We start from the raw sequence: 23,300 nt of genomic DNA, 5'->3' as shown, positions 1-23,300 counted from the left end.
GCCCAGTGGTTCTTAAAGAGAACATGTTTAAAGATTTTTCCTATGTATTCCTATACAGCTCAACAAACTTTTTAAACTCACATGGTTTTCCGCACAAAATAAGGTCACATAATTTTGAAAATATTTTACAACATAATAGCAAAAGAACAAGGTATTGACCATGAACTGTATTTAATATCTTTTGTCAAGGTTACACGCCCTTGAAAAAAATTATTGATTTTTTAAAAAGACGCTTTTATAAATGATTTTAAGCAAAAAATTAAAATGATGCAACAATTAAAATGATTCTCTCATACTATTTTTAAAAATTCATTCCCTATAGTTTCTGCAGAAGTATGTGGTCGAAAAATTAAAAATCAATTCTTAAAGATTAATATTTTTAAATGAACCTTGGTTACATATAATTTTCCCATCGGTTTCATTGGGATCGGGCGACAAAAAAGGATTAGCTGCACATGGAGACCAGGCCAAAAGGTAAGATTATTTACTATTTCCTTTTTGTAAAAAAAATAAGTAATTTTTACAATTGAAAAGATTTTTTCGTACATTTTAGGACTTAATATTTTGTTATTTTGCAGTAAGACGAATCTCTCTCGATGCTAGACTTCAGATCATTACTTTGAGAAATGCGAAGTTAACATGGAAAGAAGTAGAGGAACAGATGACAGAAAGATATGGCGTCTCCATTTCGCGCTACGGCCTCATGCGACTGTACAAGAAGTATAAGTTACATGGCACATTGCACGACTTGCCTGGACGAGGTAGAAGAAGCAAAGTCACCCGTAGACAAGAAAGAGCGATAAAGAACCTGGCGTTGCAAGATAGGAGATTCACAATAAGAGACCTGAAGACAAAGATTCTTAAATCAAACAGGGTTTCCTTAAGTGAAACGACTGTAAGAAAAAGGTTAAACAAGTATGGAATTAAGAGCTACGTTCCTGCTAAAAAGCCATTACTTTCCAAAGAACAGAAACAAAGACGTTTGCAATGGGCAAGACATCACAAGAACATGACGAAGAAAGATTGGGAAAGTGTTGTGTTTTCAGACGAAAGTTTATTCAAGTCTTACAGTGACAGGAAAAATCGTCGAATTTGGAGAAGAAAATCTGAAAAGTATGATTCAAAATGTCTACAGTTTACTGTGAAACATCCTACCCAAATTTCATGCTGGGGAGTTTTTGGAGCAAACGGAGTTGGGGTTTTGAAAAAATATGAGGGAACACTAAATTCCAGCAGATATCAAGAAGAAATAATCAACAATTTAAAAACAACCTGTGAATGTTTAGTGTTTCCTAAAACATCGTACATATTTCAACAAGATCTTGCACCATGCCACATATCAAAGAGTACTAGAAATTTTCTTGAAAGTAAGAGAATACGCTCTCCCCTGGCCAGGTAACAGTCCTGATCTCAATCCAATCGAAAACATTTGGGCTAAAATGAAAAGAGAACTGTCCAAGAAATTACCCTCTAAGGAGAAAGACATGTGGGAACAGATACAACAAATGTGGTACACAGTTACGAAAGAATTTTGCATGGACCTTGTTCATAGCATGCCTGACAGAATAAAAGCAGTGATAAAAGCAAAGGGTGGAGCTACCAAATATTAATTGTATGATGAATTTATCATCCATTTAGAGAATAAATAAATTGATTTTTTCCCTCTAAGTCCATTTAATTGTCTTTTTTATAAAACGGAAGTTTTTACCAATGTGACCTTATTTTGTGCGGAAAACCATGTGAGTTTAAAAAGTTTGTTGAGCTGTATTTAACTTTGATCCCCCATTTTGTCCCGCACCCTAACCCCGGTGGTCATGATATGAACAAACTAGAATCTTCACTACCAGAGGAATCTTCTACATGAGTTTCATCTTTCCTAGCCGTATGGTTCTTGAGAAGATTTTTAAAGATTTTTCCTATGTATTCCTATGTTAAACTTTAATAGCCCATTGTGGCCCCAACCTACCCAGGGGGTCATATCATAATGTCGATAAATAGAGAAAATAATTTAAAAATTATACGAGGGTTGTTTGAAAAGTTCGTAGACTTCTGTCATATCTTCCATTTAACAAAATATGTTATCCAAATGAGTTAGAAATATTTCAACAATAAATCCAAATGATTTGTATTATACTTTTTTTAAATATCACAATTTGTTCAAAACTTATTCAGATCTTTACAAATGCAAAAATCAGATCGAGGAGCAGGTCAAAATTTAGTAAGTTGCAAACAATACACTAAATAATGTCTGTAGTCATAGTCTATGTAAAATGGAGCAAAAACGAAAAACAAATTAACATAGAAATTCAAATTAAGAATTTTTACATCGATTCGTATTCCAAACTATGGCTTAATATTTAACTATTTTGCTTTGTTGAAAAGAAATCAACCTGAGAAGATAGATATATTCCTCATTAAAAACGACAAAAACGATGACATTTTAGAACGTCACAGACCAGCAGAAAACGATGCAATTTCGTGTTTTACTCTGGAGAATTCGTATTCCAAACTATGGCTTAATATTTAACTATTTTGCTTTGTTGAAAAGAAATCAACCTGAGAAGATAGATATATTCCTCATTAAAAACGACAAAAACGATGACATTTTAGAACGTCACAGACCAGCAGAAAACGATGCAATTTCGTGTTTTACTCGGGAGAATTCGTATTCCAAACTATGGCTTAATATTTAACTATTTTGCTTTGTTGAAAAGAAATCAACCTGAGAAGATAGATATATTCCTCATTAAAAACGACAAAAACGATGACATTTTAGAACGTCACAGACCAGCAGAAAACGATGCTATTTCGTGTTTTACTCGGGAGAAATCTTGAATAAACTCAAAAAATGTTGGAAGAATAAAAAAAAAATGTCACAAGGAAGTTGTGCATGTGTGGACAAATAGTACAAGCAATATTTGAGTGACAGAGACTCTGTACATATCGGATGAGGACAATCTGTGAAGTAGCAGTTTAACTGTAAAAATCTTAACAAAAACTTTAAAAAGTTGGAACTTGAAGTAAAGACATAGACGCTTCAGAGTTGCTTAACCTGAGAAAGCAGAGTTAATTAATAAAAGAAATTAAAATCATAACAATGGAAATTATACAACGTTACCGATTCTTAAAAAATAAATGTCAAGTATTAGAAAAAATGATTTAATGGATTATACTTGTGAAATGTTGAGGGATACATGTAGTATTTTTCAAAAATTCTTAACGCTATATTTTGACGATACAAAGCCGTTAAGTGTGCTCCGCAGGTACTAAAAAATTTTGATTTTAAAATAAAGTAAATTGATTTCTGTTAAATCGAATGGAATGAAACTTCACACATCAGCAAAACAAATATTTTTACAAATTATATTGTGTTCATTTTATATTTCTAGTGAGTAATGTAACGAAGATTGACATCGTCCACGAACTTTTCGAACAACCCTCGTAAAATAAGGGATCCTTCCATTTATTAGTGTAGACAGCCACTTCCATTCAGGAATTTATTGTCCATCATTTCTCAAGGTTCGGCACATCAATATTTCAATTTCTTAGATTGGAAGCCTCCATTATTCTGTATCAAACTTTTTATTTTCATTTCATGTGTTGCTGAAATTGAATATATCAAGAATGTGTGATTTAGATACTACGGGGTAGCTGTTACTTTATGAAGAAATTAATTAAGATAAATTATACATTAACAAGGCATTTGGGCAATATATAATTACACGGAGAAATATATGTATAAGTTTACTGGAAATGTCTTGCACTGCTGAATTTTGATTAATAACGATTTTTTTTTAATTTTAGAAAACAGTTTCAAATCGCAAAACACTGGATTAGTAATTTTAATTAAATATTTTTTTGTATTGAGAAAAGATATTTTTTTAAACTAGATATTAGGGCGAGGAATCTATTGTCTGCCTTAATCCAAACAACTTATTAAATTTTTGCTTAATATTACATGCATGTACACGTATATGCAGTCCTTAATGATGATGATTATTTGATAACATGTACTATGGCTACACTCCCAGAACAAAGCAAACACAAAATAACTAATAGATTAATAATGTATAGAAATAGAGATAGGTGCCTTGTCATACAAATGCTATGCATAGTCAGTTACACAGCATTAGGTTTCATCTTTATTTTTCTCCAGAGACAAGTGAAATAATTCTCAGTCTATCCATAATGCATGTATATAGTTTTCCTGGAAGAGTAACAATTGTTATATTGTAACGACTGTGGCTTTTTTCCCTTCAAGTTCGGCTTTTCATAGAGGCCCCACCCTACCCCTGGGGGGTCATAATTTGGACAAACTTGAATCTGCGACATCTAAGGATTTTTTCGCATGAGTTTCATCTCCCCTGTTGGTTCTTGAGAAGATTTTTCAGTGATGCCATTAATTTTTGCAATTTCATAATTATCTCACCTATAAGAAGGGCGTGATCCTTCATTTGAACAAACCTGAATCCCCGCCACCCAAGGATACTACTCTGTGCCAAGTTTGGTTGAAATTGGTCCAGAAGTTCTGAAGAAGAGGAAATTGTGAAAAGTTTACAACAACGATGACGACGGCAGACGACGGACAAATGTCGATGAAAAACTCAATTGCGCCTTCGGCTCAGGTGAGCTAAAAGTACAGGCCTGGGGGCCATAAAACTTAGACGAGCTCACTTTTGAACTCAGTCTTACTTTTACCAAAGGAATATATAGTGGAAAAGTGAGACTGAGATCAAAAGTGAACTCGTCCAAGTTTTATGGCCTCAAGGCCAGATCTCTATGAAAAGTGCAAAAATACGGACCCTTAGGAAATTCCAGAGGTGGGATTAGGTGTCTAGGAGGAGTAAACATCGTCTGTTCACCGGTCACAGTCGCCGTGAGTCCTACATATGTATTGATAAGACAGAAGGTTCTGTAGTCAAACTAAGAACCGAAACAAAGGCCTTACAATTTGTTTGAAACAAGTCAACAGAAAGAATCATAATCTTTAGTGCAAAAACAACTTAGGCTAGATGGGAAAATTATAAGTAAATAAACTAAGGAAGGAATATATGCCTGCAATGGATATTTTAGGCATACATGCCTATACTTTGCCACATTTGATTGAAATTCCGTGAAAGGCTATAGGAAATCCACTATACTTATAAAACTGTATAGAAAAAATGCAGTGTGCTTATACAACCAAGTCACGCAGGTGGCATATTTCTATTCGATTTCGTCCGTTGTCATGAGCTGTCCATCCTCCATTAAGCATTTTCATTTTCTCCTCTGCAACTGCTCAACCATTATTTCAACCAATGTTAGCATAAAGCATCAATGAGTAAAGGAGAACAAAAATTGTGTATTTCATGCTCCTAGGCTGCCTGGGGCCTGAGGGGAGGGGCTAAAATCAACAAAATCAAAAGAATCTTTATCTTCATGCTCTGCTTCTGGGTACTTAGTAAACAGACACAGTTTAATAGTTATAATGAGCAAGTGTGCAACTGTTAAAATTGTGAATTCCATGGCCTCTGGATTAAAACATAAACCTGGCCATCTCAATTGTGAGAAACCTGTTACATGATACTTAGGTGACCTACAACAAAACTCTTTGGCCTCTTGATGTTGGAAAGGATCCCAAGAGTTAATTTAATCAAATCGATTTATAAAATAATACAAGTTTATTGGTGTTTTTTTTTTCTTTCCCTTTGACTGAAGGTTGAGTTAACCTTTACTTATTTTGATTTATATAAAAATTCAAACATTTAAGATAGACAATTACTTCAAACAATGTTCATATTTTTCATCATAATTAAATAATTTATTGTTCAACATTATTGACATTTTAATTATGTATCACTGTCATGTCAGTAGGTAAAAGAATACCTACTAAGTATATGTCGAATGGTTCTGAAACATGCTTCTAAACGAACATAGAATAAGTTTCAGTTATTATACATGTACATGGATAAAAGAGCACAGACTTAAGAATGGTTTATAAAATGTGATGCACCTGTGTAACCACATAAATTCCATACATCACATACAAGTGTTCACATGGAATGATAGTTTTCACATGGATAATAGTCTGAAACATGTTCCAGTTTTTCTGCCATCACTTCACATTGCATCATTAAACAGAAGAAACCCTTTCACATATTTTCATCACTTCACATCTTTCACACAGATGACAAGGCCTGAAGGAAGGAACCACCTTCACATGTTTTTGGCACCATTCATATAATAAATGTTAAAAGCCTAGGGTCTGTAGCAGTGTTTTATATAACTACGTTCGTTTTTGTAGCACTAAATTCTAACAGTTTCCAGGCAGCTTTTGGATCCAATTCATCTTGATCTCTGCACAAGGCCCAAGTGTAGGTCATTTTGAAAATATCATCCTGAAAGAAAAAAACGTTGACACTTTGCACAAATATTTTACTTTTTAAATTCAGTGCATTAATTAAGATCACAACAAAAATATTTTTTAAGTCAATATGAAAGTACAAAGTCCATTTCTTTATATAATTCCAAAGCTTTTCATTAGATTTTTAAATTTAAATCTGGTTGGCAAAATGTAAAAATTTAAGTATGATTAATATACAGATTTTACTCACTGGACTACCAACAACCACTTCATTTTTAAAATCCCGCCAACATTCAATCTGATGAGCGTGGAACTGAATTAGTAAAACTGGGCCCTGCTCCATCACTTGTCCTCCCAGAACCTGACAAACAAAAAACATCGCAGTGATCAATAAAACGCTGCAGTCAAAAATAAAAATACAACACTTAGAATAATTTATCTACAGTTCAATTTATCATGTTTATGAATTACAAAACAAAAAAAATTTCCCCTGAGTTTTTCAATTTGTTCCCTATCAAAAAATGACCTTCTTTTAATTTAATATCCAAGATGGTAAAGACTGAATAAAGCATTTTCTTTCATATTGACATATAAAAAGATATCTGAGCTAAAACCCAGGGTACAAGAAACTACTTACATCCACACGACCAATATCAATGATCTGTGAGCATGGTTTGTATCTAGCTTCTATGTAAGGCTTTAATATGGCTGATGTAACATTGTATGCCTGCAAAAGATATTATATAAATACAGAAAAGGTAATCATATTGCAAGATATTAATAGTTATAAGAATTTTGTTCACCTACAATAAAAGTTACATGTATCTCTATTCAGCAAAAGGTCACATTTTTTGCAAAGTGCCAACTGAACTATTCAGCTAGAACCTCAATCACAGTACTCAAACTTTATAGTACTTACTGATTCATGCAACCAGTCTTTTAATACTTCTAAATCAGCTCTAATCATGGCCTACAAACAAAAGAACAGGGAATTGTAGAAATAAATTATACATGTAGCTTTTCAAATGGGTGCACATAAGTTTCAAGGTTTATCAAGCGTAAACTGCCCCAACATTTTCACGATACAGCCACCTCCTTCCTTTTTTCTAATTCTTAAGAACATTACATAATGTGTTTACCCAGATGTCACCAATATTTAGTTTTATAATAATAGACAAACTTCACATTCCTAAGAGTTATCTCCCTTGTCGGTGTAACGCTCATTTTTCGCACTTTGTCCTTTGTAAAATACCTGTTGATGTTTTTAATCTTCAAACGTTATCGGACAATTTCGAACTTTACCTGTATTGCCAGAGTATGGGACAAGATGAAAAACAGAATGAACATATTCATATAGATTTTATTTCTAAGACACTGACCCATAAAGTTGGTAAGGTTATCAAGGGAAAACAGTACCTTACGCCGGTTGACCCCTGATTGATCCCTCAAAGGGGAATAACTTTTGTAAATGTGAAAGTCGTCTATTATCAGATCTCAAGACCTCCAAGTATACATTACCTCTAAGATATGAGGGACAACAATGGTCTCACAATAGGAAGCAAAACTCTCTGGGGTGAAGGAAGGGTCGTATTTGTTGATTTCTGTCAAAGCCTCACTCAGTGTTGAAGGTGTCATTACACTACCTAAAACAACCAGAACTGAATGTTAATTTCTTACACTGTATGTATCAACTTTTAAGAGTCATTCTCTGTAAAAACCAAAGAATCCAAGAGAGCCGTTCAAACGAATGTCCTTGAAATACGTAATTTTTTTGTATATAGAGTGTAGTCAAGTGTCTAACACAGAAAACCTCCTTAGTTAATGTTTCGGGTGTCCGTTGTCATTGCAACCAAAACTAACGGAAATGTGGTCATTTTGACAGGTTTTATTTCATGAAATATAGCATTTTTAATCCCCATATTTTCTTTAAACACAAAAAATATGAAGAGAAAATATGGACCAAAGATATTTGTACATGTACATGTTTGTCAATTCCATACTCAACATTTCAAATAAACTGTACACAATTTTCAGTAACAAGTATTGTTTAAGGGTCCATTGTAAATACATGAATTTAGAATAATGCAAAGCAGAAAGAGAGCTACTGTATGCAATTATCATGGTGTCTCTCAAAAAGTCAGAGCAACACTTACCTAAAGCCCTGCCTATCAAATCTGTCACAGCTCTGGTTACTCTAATAGCAGGATTATCACTTTCATCATACCTCATTTTTAATTCAAACATTTCTGAAAAAATTAAAAGTGGGGTAACTCACAATTTTTTAATTAATACAAAAATTAAAGTCAACAGTTTACTTGTGTAAAGAGTTCAAACATTCTAAAGGTTTGGCCAGGGAAGAGTGTGTCTTTGCTTTGGAACAGGACTTACTCTAAATTGATAACTTTTTCATTTATCTAGAATATAGAGGTCAGATGCAGCATCTCTTGAGCATGTCTAGATAGATGCATCAAAAAGACATTTATCGGTTTAGGGTGTATGCCAAAATTATAACCTGGCCTGGGGTCCATAAAACTTAGAAGAGCTCACTTTTGATTTCTGTCTCTCTTTTCCATTCTTTTAAATTCCTTTGGAAAAAGTGAGACTGAGATCAAAAGTGAGATTGTCTTAAATCTATGGCCCCTAGGCCTGGTACCAGACAATATGAGAAAATATTGACTCATTTCAAAACATAACTACCCCTGGGTAAAATCCTGAATTTTAAAAGATGCCTACATTTCTTTTTTAATAAAATTCATTAATAAAGATTACAAGCTATTCATATCTAATACTTTCATACATTTTACCAATATTTACACTGATGATTCTTGTACCTAACAGGAATCCTATCATCATATAGTGTCTGAATGTTAAACCAATATACCTCCATAACACAGAGGCAGGTGTCTTCACTTCTACTTACTATTTAAGTAGGCATTATTCTCCTTGAAGTTTTGCCAGCTCTGGTAAAATTTGGAGTCTTTATGTAGTGTCACACCTGTGGTTTCACTAATAAATAAACAGACTGGTCTTAAATAAGGGCATTTTTTCAAATAATTTATAAACAATTTGGAATTTTTTTATTACATTTTACTTGATAAGGTGAACAGAATTCTTACTCATCCACTTTGATTTCTTTCTCCTCCTTCTTTATTGTCCTGAATTCTGATCTTTTCAGTGGTCTCTCTGCATAAATAAATAAAACCAACAGTGTAACTTGGTCTTCAAATGCAACAAAACTGAATTTATTATAAACACAATTTCTCTCAATTTGATGTTTTTTGGTTTCTGTTCTTTTTTTTAATTTTGAAAATCACTAGAATATACTGACCAGGAGCTTTATAAATTCTGTTTCTAGAGAAAGCAAGTTCATCTAATTCTTCCGATACTGTTTTAACACCCTGTGAACAAGAAAACAAATGTGTTATGAAACATACTCTAAACACATTTACTTGATCAATCTTAACCTGAAATACGCAAGTTTCGAGATTATCTCCCTTGGTGCGCTCTTTCGTTGAGGAGGGGAGTTTTGTTGCCATGTAAACAAACAGGTGGGACAGATATTTATATATTGGATACATTGCATCACAGGTATAATTATGGTTTATCATTTTTGTCGGGAACTCTTCATAAATAACCGAATTATGTAAAGGTGTCATTTTTAAAGGGAAATTTTTTTATATATTATATACGGTACAATGCAATCATTGCACGTCGGCAATCTAAATGACATATTGATTCTTTTATTTCCTTATTACAACTTCAAACCAGAAGTCTCTGTCGAGACTGTAGCTCTACTGGTTTGTACTTATCAAAAACCATTGCACTATTTTATGTATCTTTGTGTAGTCTACTTATGTGCCAACTTATTTTGAAATCAGACAAAAACTTTAGAGTTTTTAAGGAATCTTCTATAATTTTGAGTAACCATAGCTCTGAATACCGTTCATATAAAAACCGATGCACTATTCTATGTATCTTAGTGTAGTCTACTTGTGTGCCAAGTTATATTGAAATCAGACAAAACTGTAAAACGTTTTAAAGGAATTTCACAGAAAATTATTTTTAGTAACCACAACACCGTTTCTCTGCACTATTCTATGTATCTTAGTGTTTTTGTGTGCCAAGTTATATTGAAATCTGTACAAGGAGTAGCGTTTTTTTCTATTTTTGTAACCATGGCAACACCGTTCATCGAATAAAAACCGATGCACTATTCTATGTATCTTAGTGTAGTCTACTTGTGTGCCAAGTTATATTGAAATCAGACCAAAACTGTAGAAGAAGCGTTTTTAAGGAATTTCAAAGAAAATTCTATTTTTAGTAACTATGGCAACACCGTTCATCGAAATCAAAAACCGATGCACTATTCTATGTATCTTAGTGTAGTCTACTTGTGTGCCAAGTTATATTGAAATCAACGAAAACTGTAGAAGGAGTAGCGTTTTAAAGTTTCACAGAAAATTCTATTTTTAGTAACCATGGCAACACCGTTCATCGAAATCAAAAACCGATGCACTGTTCTATGTATCTAAGTGTAGTCTACTTGTGTACCAAGTTATACTGAAATCAGACAAAACTGTAGAAGGAGTAGCGTTTTAAAGGAATTTTAAAGAAAATTCTATTTTTAGTAACCATGGCAACACCGTTCATCGAAATCAAAAACCGATGCACTATTCTATGTATCTTAGTGTAGTCTACTTGTGTGCCAAGTTATATTGAAATCAGACGAAAACTGTAGAAGGAGTAGCGTTTTAAAGGAATTTCACAGAAAATTCTATTTTTAGTAACCATGGCAACATCGTTCATCGAAATCAAAAATCGATGCACTATTCTATGTATCTTAGTGTAGTCTACTTGTGTGCCAAGTTATACTGAAATCAAACTAAAATTGTAGGAGGAGTAGCGTTTTGAAAAATTGTTTATCATAACGACGTGACTGTCGGGGTACACTCTTCAACTTGAGAATAACCGAATTAATGTAAAGGCGTCATTTTTAAAGGGAAAAAATCGTAACAAAAAAGAAAATACAATGTATCAGTGGATGTGAGACTTTTCAGACGAGGGAAGAGATATGGACCTCTAATAAATACTGTACAATGCAATCATTGCATGTCGGCAATCTAAATGACATATTGATTCTTTTATTTCCTTATTACAACTTCAAAAAACCAACTAAACAACTTCAAAAAACCCACTAACTTTTTAGAAAGTGTTTGTACAATCAAGAAAATTGGTTACGTTTTATAAAGAGTACAACGTTTCTCTCGTTTTCAAGTGCCCTATAAGTGAAAGTAGATTTGTAAATAATTATACATAGTTGAGTTTGATGAACTCATCAAATACATCACTGCTTAACATTATTATCTTTCTATCACATTTAATAAATTTTAAAAGCCATAAATATCGTTCATTTATTTATGCACGTTTGTATACAGAAACAACCTGTCCCACGTCCATGCTGAAATGGATACTTTTTGCGCCTCTATGGTATTAGAGTTACAATCTTGAAACTCGCGTATTGCAGCATCTGAAACCTTGACTGGTACAATGAAACATACTAGAAGTATCTCTCTTACTGTTTTGATAAATATATGGCATAAAAGTCAAAGTCTCCAATTGTTTTGGTATACCTGTGCAACTTTCTTCATCGGTTGGGTCTTGGCCAGCTGCTCTCCTGCACTGGAAATTGTTTCAGCAGCTTTACCAGCTGTTTTCCCAAGTTCTTCTGTAAATTCCTTACTTTTCTTCCCGAACTCTGATTTACTGACTTCATCCACTGTCTAAAAAGTGTTTTTTCCCACATTTTTAAATATCTACTGTGAAATCACAATTTTTTTGGAGAGTTTAATTTTTTTTAAATTATTTTTCAAAGAATAAAAAGAACCTTGAATTCATGTACACCATGGTATGTAAAATTTCATTTACATGTACATGAACATTTACCACAAAATCCAATCCCCACAAGCCAATATTTTTCCTCAAATATATGGTTTAGGGTATTAAATGATATGAATTCACATCCTTACTTCTGTAAACAGAGCAAATGCATGTAAATTCAAATCATTATGCTCCTAAGGTTTTATATATAGAGAGAAAAAAAAGCCTGAAAGGCTTCAATGGCGTCCAACAAGAAAAACAATTTCAAAAGATCTGCAAATAGGTCAAGTAAGTGACTCCAGTATTAACATAATAATAAAATTTAAAAAAATAGTCTTAACACAAATACAGTATAGGGCCTGATAGCCTTGTGTCCTGGTCCGACTCACCAGACATTGTCTTTAAAAAAACATATTCAAGGAAAAAAACAAAAATTCCTAGCGGCAGCGACTGGAATCAAGGGCAGAGAACCAGTGCTAAGAAATGTCCATCCTCTATATCAATCTAATTTCTTTTCAGTCAATCGAAGACATATGAAGGGTTTCATAAATTATTTTACTTAATTGCCATTGTCAGAGTGCTGTTCTGATGTATAGTGATTGCATCTTTACTACAACCATGACTCTAATGTTACAAGTACCATCGACTTACGATAAGGCGCGGTAAACAAATGGAGGAAATGGATAAATACAGTAATACTGGCACTACTGGTCAATATTTTTAAAATTGGATTGAAGATGTTAAAAATTAGATTAAGAAATTCAATCTTTATAGTCTTGTTGTATTCGTGTTTATTTTGTAATTATTTTACCGTATTTAAGATTGTTTGTATTACTAATCGGTCCCAAAATGTGATTCATGTCATTCGGCACACCCTCTTTCTTGCATAGAAATTAAACATAATATCGTTGTTTTGAAGTAGTATTAATTGAAGATACAATTGATTTAATTTTATATTCAAGCTATTATTCATTGTGAACGTTTTAAAAGAAAGTGGTTTACAGCTGTTGCTATTTTCTATTGCGGATGCATCCACCGACACGTGCGGTCGCGTAAACCTGACTGATCGCTAGATGACGATCGGGCAAGCCCGACGCCATAAAAAACGTATCAATCAGAAGCCTACAATTTTTCAAAAAAGATACTGATAACTCACAATGCTTTAAAAAACATATTCAAGGAAAGTCAAAAATAAGAATAACTTAAGTAATAAGTTACCTCTGAGACTTTTCCTTTAACATCCTCAAAAGTTTTCTGAAAGACCGTTGAACTTTTCTTGGTTTCTTCTTGTACTTTTTTCTGGAAAATTAATACAATTGTTTTTAAAAATACATGCATAATCATAATGCTCATTTTTTAAACAAATGTTTAAAAATTAAGACAAATTCTCCCTCAGAAATACCTTCAAATTATACTTTCTTTTTTTTTATTTAAATATAAACATCAAGTGGATTGATATGGATTTATATGTTTTTCCTTTTTTACTTATAATAAATGTGACATTGAGATATAGGCAACACGGGTTTCACCATAAACAGATTTTTCTATCCAATCCTACATGTACAACCAGAATTAATTATTATTCAAGGTATATGAATGCCAAAAAAATCAAATTAAAATTTTAAAACAATATGATAAAGAGATTTTAACTTACAAACTTCTCTCTTGCTTTTAACAATGCTTCTGACTCCTCTAGACTTTTTCTTTCTTCTCTGAATTTCTTCAAGTTTTCCTGTGATAAGAAAGCATATCATGAACTTTCACATCAGAGTAAGAGGTTTTTATGAAAATTGAAAGTATCTGAAAATTCTGATTAATACAGAACTCACTTCTGCACACGACAATGATTTTATGGATATTCTATTTTTTTTTTAATTTGACTGATTGTAAACACAACCATCATGTCTATATTTATCATCAATCACATGAAATAATTTCTTTAAGGGTTTCTGAGATATTTATTTGAAAGACTAAAATGAGGGTTAATATTTATATCATCCACAAAACCAGTCAGTCTTCTTCAAGTACAACTAACTTACTACACTGGGTGAGTAGGTCATGATCAGTCTGACTTGTCTTAGTGTCAACTTCTGTATAACTATCACATGTAAGATTTTTTTTATGTTACCTTGATTTCTTTGTTCTTTTTCAGGTCTTCTTGAACTTGACTGATTAATTTTTGAAAGAAATTTCTTGGCTGTTGGTTTTCTGAGTAAAATCGGACCTGGAAAAAAAAGAAAATTATTATCATTTATCACTTATCTTCTCCATACAACAATATGCTGCAGACAATTTCCAATATATTTATTTTATAATTACCTGCTTGTATTGTGCCTGCATAGAGTTTTGCTGTAGCACATTTGATCCTCTGTTGACGTTTCCACACACATGGTTCTGACGACGTGGTATTAAACATCGCTGACATTTAATAAGCTAGAAATAAAAGGAAACGAAAACACTGAAAGTCAAAACTATTACTACAAAATTCTGTGAAAATATAGAGACGTAGTTATTTGTGGAAATTGCATAAGTCAAAATAAATGTAAAATTATAAAATGGTTATTGTTACAAAATATCATCAAGAAAATCAAAAACACTGGCAAACACAATATGGCATATAGATTGATCATATATACTTTAGAACATTTTAAGCAAAATTTACCTGTAAAACACAACTTTTACGACAAACAACACCAGCAGCGTGGCCCAAGGTCGACATGTTGGTTTATAGTGAATTTTGATTACCTCGATCCCGATGTAATTAATTTCTTCATTGAAAGAATCTATATTTTAAGATACATAATGCTTTAACAACAATTTCCATGTTCAATAAATGAATTCTTATATATTTGTCGGCATAAAATACATTTATCTTTAACACATACATATTTCTCCTACTGATCGGGTTTGACCTTTCCAAAACAAAAAGTAAAAGTAGAAAAAAAATGGCCCAACTGTCATCACGAATGCTGCAACAATTTTCAAGAATTGTGGTAATTTGAAAAGCCTGTATAATATTCTTCATCGTGCAAATAGTTCTAGAAATAGATACATATCGGACATAACCCAATGGTTATGATGACATTGTTTTGATTTGCATTTAGAGTGAAATGAAAACCAGTCTGTGTTTTATTCTGCAGGTTTCCCATTGGAATTCAAACTTTAAAAAAAAGACTAGAGTTCATTTTTTGGTTTAACAGTAAAATATGAATTTTATTGGTATATTTTTCCAGACACGAGGGTCAGCATTCAAAGCATTTCACACGCACCAGAATTTAGCAGCTGGGGTAAGTATAGTACTGTTATTTTTGGTGTAACATTTTGCCAGGGAATCAAAATTAGTTCAGTTTTTTTTTTTTAAAAAAGCATAATTTCAATTATTTGACTCAGGTTGTATTTACCTAAAACTTATTTTTTGACTTGAAAGTGGCTTACATTAGGATAAGAAAAAAAATCATTTTGTTTTGCCCCTCCTCCATTTTCACAATTTTTTTGTCAGAAATGGAACATTGGCAAGATCAATCATGTGGCAATAGCAACTCCTGATATTGAAAAGGCAGCTTCAATGTTTAGAGATGTTCTGGGAGCCAAAGTCAGCGAGAAGCATGTAAGTTACAACTCATTATTTTCTCAGAACCTTATACATATATCAATTCCAAGCTGAATGGTTCTCTCCCATTCTGGGAGAAGAGACCTATATCTTGATATAGGACTGTGGTTTGAGATAAAAAGATGTAAAAAATTTTTTGAAAAATTTTATTATATAATATTTTGACAGAAAATTGAGAGGAATAAAATGCTGTGCAGTATATAAGGACAAATTTTGAGATAATTCATTGCGTTTAAAGAAGAAAATAAATTTAAGAGATATCCCTTTTATAATTGTCTTTTTCTAAAGAAAAAAAAACCAAGTTCAGATACTTTCACACAATCAATATCTATTTCTTGTAGCCTCAGCCAGACCATGGAGTATATACAGTATTTGTTGAGCTAGGAGAAACAAAGATTGAGGTTGGGATAATAATTGGAAATTCCTCAAAATGAAACAAAGCAACCCATACACTATTTACACTTTAACACCAGATTACTTTTTTCTATTGCAGCTCTTAAATCCATTAGGAGATAAAAGTCCAATTCAGAACTTCCTGGACAAAAACAAAAGTGGTGGTATGCACCATATTTGCATTGAGGTACAATGATTTCAACCACAGTATCTAAAACAAATAACCCTTTAAAGTTACACAAATAGCTTATGACAATGGCACAATTACATAACATGTACATGTATATCATATGTACTCATCTACTTGATGTCACTAACAAATATGAGTATTTTTTGCAGGTTGATAATATAAATGAAGCAATGAAGGATCTAAAATCTAAGGGTATTCGACTTTTAAGTGCAGAGGCCAAGATAGGAGCCCATGGTAAACCTGTGGTTTTTCTGCATCCTAAAGACTGCAATGGTGTTTTAGTGGAACTAGAACAAGTGTGAAGCTATAATGCTTTTGGTGTACATGAAGTAATTGTTTTAATGATTTGAGTTGACAGAACAGCTTGTGTATTTGAAATATAAGGTTTGCTTCCAGATAAATGTTTACAGTGCTGTGTGACTTTGGTACATATGTACATGTATATGTCATTTGCTGTATAATCCTGTGGCTAAATAATTTTTACATTTATATATAACATAGTAAATACATATGTTGTTTTACATTTGCTGTAATAATGAACATGCACTTGTGGTATTAAATATGCAATGCAGTAGGAATTTCAAATTAAAGAATAATTAATACTTGTATACCACAAACCGCAATTTCAATTTTTCAGGTATGATTCTCCAAAAGGGATACAGAGCAAATTTTATTTAGAGCAATTATGAAATTATGATTATAATATTCATATGTTATTGAGATTAGATTTGGTGTACATGTATTGCCGCATTGATACTGTAAGTATCAAGTGAAAAATGTGTAACAGTGTTATATGAACTTTCTTTATAATTTGTCATATAGTCTAGGGACAACCAGGTTTGTATTATGCATAATTTATCTCTGAATTCACAATTTTGACAAATAAATAGTGCTTTGTTGTACCTTTGTTTAGTCCTTATTCAGTGAATAATTTAAGTGTGTTAAGTAAACTTAAAATACCATAGCAATTAAGATGTTTCATATAAATATCTATGATCGTTTTGAATAATTATGGAATTTGATTTTGGTAAAAGAATATTTTCTCCAAAATTCTGAACTGTTGACATTTGTCTTTTTGACGTGCAGATTGCTCTGGGTGTCAGATAAGGATATTACTTCAAATTTTATAACTCGAATTGTTTTCAAGTAAATATGATTAAACTTTGTATTTTGTAATTTTTCTGCCAAGAAGAAGCTTTATCCACCAAGAAAATTTTGTAAATTTACATTAATTTATTTAAAAGATATGAGCTCTGTCTATGAAATTTTGGGACAATCCTCATACTTTTAATGTCCTTTGTTCACACATTGCTTTTAAATTAATGCTTATGATTTTCTTAAAGAAATGCATTTTGTAAGTAAAATGCAAAGCACTGAAGCATTATTTTCAGGGCAATACTGAGTAAAAACAACTCTCAACTTGAAAAATTCGTAAATGAATTAATTATCTCATTGAGGTTAATCTCTCTTATCAGAGTATTACAGAGTAACAAAACTATATATGCACATTTATAGAAAGATTTGCAATCCTCAATTATGCAGCATTGCCCTCAAATACTATTATACAGAAGTTCATCTAAAAAAAATCTCTATTAACATCTGCATTTGGCCATTTTAGATTTTTAAAGAAAACTTTCATAAAAACTAACAAAGAAAAAAAACAGACCACTCCAAACATCCAGCCAAGCATCATCTCAGCCAAAATTTGTAGCAATTTATAGCCTCTGCTATGATCAGTAGGAATGAGTGTCTCAGATGAGATTAGTAAGGAAGAATGCCTAAGCTAAGATTAGGAGCAAAGAAAGCTTCAGCCAAGATAAGTAGCAATGAATATCTCTGGGATAAGTTGCAAAGAGTGTCTCAGCCAGGTTGAGTAGCCTAGTTAATAGCACTGAGTGCCTCAGCCCAGTTAGTCACAATGAGTGCCTCTGCTCAGGTAGTAGCAATGAGTGCATCCACCCAGTAAGTAGCAATGAGTGCCTTAGCCCAGTAAAAAGCAATGAGTGCATCCACCCAGTAAGTAGCAATGAGTGTCTCAGCCTGGTTAGTAGCAATGAGTGCCTTAGCCCAGTAAGTAGCAATGAGTGCCTCCACCCAGTTAGTAGCAATGAGTGCCTCCAGCCAGTTAGTAGCAATGAGTGCCTCAGCCCAGTTAGTAGCAATGAGTGTATAAGCCCAGTTAGTAGCAATAGGTGCCTTAGCCCAGTTAGTAGCAAAAAGTACCTCAGCCCAGTTAGTAGCAATGAATGTCTCAGCCCAGTTAGTAGCAATGAGTGTCTCAGCCCAGGCCAGTTAATAGCAATGAGTGCCTCAGCCTAGTTAATAGCAATAAGTGTCTAAGTCCAGTAAGTAGCAATGAGTGTCTCAGCCCAGTTAGTAGCAATGATTGTCTCAGTCCAGTTAGTAGCAATAAGTGCCTCAGCCCATTTAGTAGCAATTAATGTAGCCCAGTCAGCCCAGTTAGTAGCAAATCATGAGAGCTCATTGTATTGAAGCTATGGCCAAATTTCAGGTGTAGTTTTTGTGAGCCTTTTTTCAATGAGGACCATGACCCAGTATATGTAAGTGCCTCAGCCCAGTTAGTAGCAATGAGTGTCTCAGCCCAGTTAGTAGCAATGGGTGTTGCCACCCAGTTAGTAGCAAAAAGTAACTCAGCCCAGTTAGTAGCAATGAGTGTATCAGCCCAGTTAGTAGCAATGAGTACCTCCGCCCAGTTAGTAGCAATGAGTGTCTCAGCCCAGGCCAGTTAATAGCAACGAGTGCCTCAGCCTAGTTAATAGCAATAAGTGTCTAAGTCCAGTAAGTAGCAATGAGTGTCTCAGTCCAGTTAGTAGCAATGAGTGTCTCAGTCCAGTTAGTAGTAATTAATGTCTCAGCCCAGTTAGTATCAAAGAATGCCTAAGCCCATTTAGTAGCAAATCATGAGAGCTTATTGACGCTATTGAAGCTATGGCTCACAAATTTCAAGGCCTTTTTTCAGTGTCAACATATTTGTACTCTTGACCATGACCCTGACCTTGGAGTATGACCCACAATTAAAAAACTTTGACTTTTGCCATAACTGTTTAATGGTTAGTGCTTGGATCTTCATACTTCACAAATATATTCATTGGGAACAAATTCTTTCTTTGGGTAGCAACATTTTTTCATTCCTTGACCTTGGAGTTAGGCTTAATGAATACATTTGAGAAATTACAGCATTCCCCTAAAGCTGTCATATGTGGGATAAGTTTTTTACAAACACACCTTGTTACATTTTTGAAATTTAAAAAAAAAAGTATAATCGGATGTTATTAAAATATATTTATTACACATTGAAAATTATTTACAAAAAAGCAATTAAAGTATATTTACAAAGTAATGGTAGTATTTCTTTATACAGATGAAAAATGCAAATGATGTGAGACGAAAGTCTATGTGAGATATGAATAAGTTCTCATATTATATATGATAATGAACGTTATGTTACATATGTACATTTCAGTATCACAGAATTTAGTTTCTGGCAGCTAGCCAGACTTCATTATGCCTATTGACTGAGTACGGTCCGTCATAACCCGCGGTATAGAAATGATCGTCGTAATGCAGGCTGCTGTTGTTAATTTCATTTTTCAGTTCTGTTACTTTTACAATGTTTGTCATGTGATTCGAAAACCCGCTGAAAGATCTGAAAGAAATAAAATAATATATACATGTATACAGTACTTATGACAAAATAATGTTTACATATCGAACACACTTGAAATGACTTACTAGTAGATTTGTTAAAAAAAAGTGGTCATATTTCGTTCAAAGCAATGAAATAAACAAATTTTTTGCTGAATACAACTACTCAGTTTTGACCATGTTTGAAAGTCCCATGTAACTTAATTTAAAGCTGAATACAATTCGTAAAAGGAATTAATTTGTCCGCCATATTTGTCATTCCTTCATTATATGAGTTCCCTAATTCCAGAGAAATCGACAACAGTTGCACAGGTCAGTGCAGTACAAACAAACACAAATACACGTAAACAGCAATAAAATTTAAACATGGATTATGTAACATAAAATTTATAATACTAACACTAGCACTCGTCTTTTATTCTACGCTAGTGCGACAAATGTGAAGTGTATGCCCCACTGCTGATATCCGAGATAAGAAAACTAATATGGCGAATGCATATTTACGAGTCGTGCTCAGCTTCAATAACTGTTTTGTTTTATTGTAGACTAATCTTACATGTAAGTCCAAGCGTGCACTTGCTATTTAATTTACATCTCTAGAACAATGGTCTCAACTGTAAAGGTGTACGGTACAGTTTAGTTTTGTGTATTAATTAGCTTCTAATACTTACTTGACGTAGACATCCAGTGTTGGAAGCATCGTGATATACACGGTGGGGTCAGTTGGCTGGGGAGGGTAGGGCTGCATATTATGGGGGATCATAAAGTGCATCTCCGACACGGTCTGCTGCATCCCCACCCCTGGGGTGAAAATGTTGACCACCGGGGCAGTCATGGGGATCTTCATGCCTTGAAAAATATCGAAAAGACCCTTTGAAAGTTTGTATACTTTATTTTACAATTTCTGCGTTTTATAATTAAATTCTGATGAATGTAATTTAGTGTATACCTGCAGTATTGTTTCCAGAAATATAGTAGAAGAGCTTGAAGAACATTTGTGAGTTTTTGTGGGTGTCGTAATTTGTAATCATGTCTCTGGTTGCTACCCATTGTGAGACTTCATATCTCCTTAACTCATAACCCTGAAAAGTACACAAAAAAGAATGTTATAAATACGTATAAATGTGAAAAAAATATGATGCTGAAAACGGCTACAGAATTATATATAATAAAATTGTTGAAGACTAATTACATTTTTTGTGCTTTTAATAAATACATGTAGATGTACAGTGGAACTAATTCATTAAATGGGTCGGATACGAATTCACTGTAAAGCAATTATACAAATATACAATTTTTTGTGCATGATGAAACGCATGACGAATTGGGAAAAATGAACTAAAAGTTATTTCCCTTTTTTAAATGTAACTAATGATTGATTGATTGTATGTTGTTTAATGTCCCTCTCGAGAATTTTTCACTCATATGGAGACTAATGAAATACGGATACTGTTCAATACTTACTGTGAAGTTTTTCAAGACGGTATACTTGGGGCAGTCTAGGTCGTGACAAAACCATGGATGACTGGGTGTTGCAGTAGAGAAAACAAGGATAGATGCGACAACAGCGAGTAGAAACATTGCGCCGGCTAGAATTTACAAGTGTAAAATTGACTGTTTTAATGGATCTATAAATGTTAAAAATATTTTGATATATCCCCATACAATTTTCAGAGACTCTCAAAGTGTCTTAGAAATATACAAGTTTTAGATTTCCCCATGCTTTTCAACTTTAAAATGGTGGAGCACTGTATTAAATCATTATCAAACACAATGACAGTTGTATGCGTTTAACTCAAATCTTTAAAAAAAGAAAAAATATTATTTCGCATGAGATATTAATTTAAAAAAATAAACAAAGAAGGGGGGATTATACTTGTAAGCTCATGAAAACGCAAATGCGTTAGTCTGATTTTTTTTTATTTCTAACAAAAATATGAAAAAAACGTATTTTGTATACCATTGTAATAGGGATTTTATATCCGCATTATATACCTACATGTAATAAAGCAAGAATTCAATATTTCAAAATTAGCAATATTTTGAATACTCAGTACATGTACTATTAAATGAATATATTTATTCTATACTCATTTCTTACCTTGAATGCTACCAAATTATTAACCTTTCAAATTCGGAATTTAGAATAATTTCGATGTTTTTGATCCTCCGTATTTATAGACTGTCGGGGGCCTTAAAGTTTGGTTTGATAACGTACAAACGTGCCTGACACGTGTGAGAGCGTCTTACGGAACAATTATTGACACTTCCAGGAGGGTATGCTAGTGTCCTTTTTCCAAATTTGGAAGAAATGATAATAGGACATTTCATGTTTATAAAAAATTAAACAGAATCCGAGGAATCAATTTCTATTATCTTCCAAATTTTTTTTTTCATTAATTTAAAAAAAATTAGAAAATTAGGTGGTATAACTATAGTCATAACATGCATTTTAGATGCAGTTCTTTGAAATTACATCTTTTACAGATCTAAAAATATATTTTAAGTTCATTGTGTTCATTAATACTTATTATCTTGTAAATGTTTTATCAATGAATTTGTAATCTTTTGTTTTCTTGAGTCCAGGGTACATGTAAGCCCACAGCCCCCACCCCACCCAAACAATATAAACAAGGTTCATTGTAACTATTGGTAGTGTTCGGTTATACATGTACGTAGCCGAAAAAAAGGACCAAGTCATTGCCATTTACATGACCTTAGTGACGTACATGTATGAGGACTCGTCCAGTCAACTTTGATATCAAAATGGAATTTGTGAAAGATAACAGCTATTTGTTCTTCAAACGGTAATTTTCTGAAGAAGGCCGGTTACACAACAAAATGTCTGAATAAATATGATTTTAACTTGGTTATCTTTCTTCTGGGGGGTCATCCCACGTGGCTTTACACGTGCCTTGTGTGAGTATATACTGGTGATATAACTCATTTTCGTTCAAATATAAAAAGAATCTGTATGCGCACATCATAAGGTAATAGAACACACGAGTGATCAGTTTGATTGAAATTTAAATTAAAAGAGGCAATAAGGTAGGTTGGCTATATTAATCCCATATCATACTCTTTAAGTTTCATTTTAACTCTGTTCATTCATATTCTTGACGTTTTAACGTTTACGATTTTCAAGAAGAAAAATTAATGTATTTTTAAGTAATAATTTTAACAAAGGTTCTGGGGCAATACATCACAAAAAAGACTTTTTA

The 23,300-nt window shown here is 32.9% G+C and overlaps 3 protein-coding genes across 3 annotated transcripts in view; 1 reads left to right on the top strand and 2 right to left on the bottom strand.

The window, feature by feature from the left end:
• Positions 1–5,778: 5,778 nt before the first annotated feature.
• LOC134270760 (mitochondrial import inner membrane translocase subunit TIM44-like) lies at positions 5,779–14,962 on the bottom strand. Its single transcript, XM_062753002.1, has 15 exons — positions 14,883–14,962; positions 14,540–14,653; positions 14,349–14,444; positions 13,875–13,952; positions 13,439–13,519; positions 11,974–12,123; positions 9,672–9,741; positions 9,460–9,526; positions 9,264–9,349; positions 8,497–8,589; positions 7,862–7,986; positions 7,263–7,313; positions 6,981–7,070; positions 6,594–6,704; positions 5,779–6,377 (listed from the first exon to the last, which is right to left on the bottom strand). Exons 1-15 carry the CDS (start codon positions 14,937–14,939, stop codon positions 6,258–6,260), a joined length of 1,389 nt encoding a protein of 462 aa, XP_062608986.1. The 5' UTR covers positions 14,940–14,962; the 3' UTR covers positions 5,779–6,257.
• A 195-nt stretch (positions 14,963–15,157) lies between these two features.
• Positions 15,158–17,315, top strand: LOC134270745 (methylmalonyl-CoA epimerase, mitochondrial-like). Its single transcript, XM_062752989.1, has 6 exons — positions 15,158–15,213; positions 15,454–15,507; positions 15,720–15,827; positions 16,172–16,231; positions 16,324–16,410; positions 16,563–17,315. Exons 1-6 carry the CDS (start codon positions 15,166–15,168, stop codon positions 16,713–16,715), a joined length of 510 nt encoding a protein of 169 aa, XP_062608973.1. The 5' UTR covers positions 15,158–15,165; the 3' UTR covers positions 16,716–17,315.
• Positions 17,316–19,893: 2,578 nt separating this feature from the next.
• Positions 19,894–23,300, bottom strand: part of LOC134270757 (polypeptide N-acetylgalactosaminyltransferase 13-like) — a 33,681-nt gene continuing 30,274 nt past the window's right edge. Inside the window, exons 12-14 of the mRNA XM_062753000.1 lie at positions 21,029–21,161; positions 20,751–20,928; positions 19,894–20,080 (exon numbers count right to left, since the gene is read on the bottom strand). Of these exons, the coding sequence (XP_062608984.1) occupies positions 19,909–20,080; positions 20,751–20,928; positions 21,029–21,161 (483 nt within the window). The 3' untranslated portion in view covers positions 19,894–19,908. The remainder of the gene's footprint in view (positions 20,081–20,750; positions 20,929–21,028; positions 21,162–23,300) is intronic.

Source organism: Saccostrea cucullata, unplaced genomic scaffold (genome assembly GCF_032062105.1).
Source record: "Saccostrea cucullata isolate Sc308-1 unplaced genomic scaffold, CSIRO_AGI_Scuc_v1 ctg298, whole genome shotgun sequence".
Classification (NCBI taxonomy): domain Eukaryota; kingdom Metazoa; phylum Mollusca; class Bivalvia; order Ostreida; family Ostreidae; genus Saccostrea; species Saccostrea cuccullata.
Note: the sequence above shows the minus strand (reverse complement) of the source record. Positions and strands in the feature narration are given on the sequence as shown.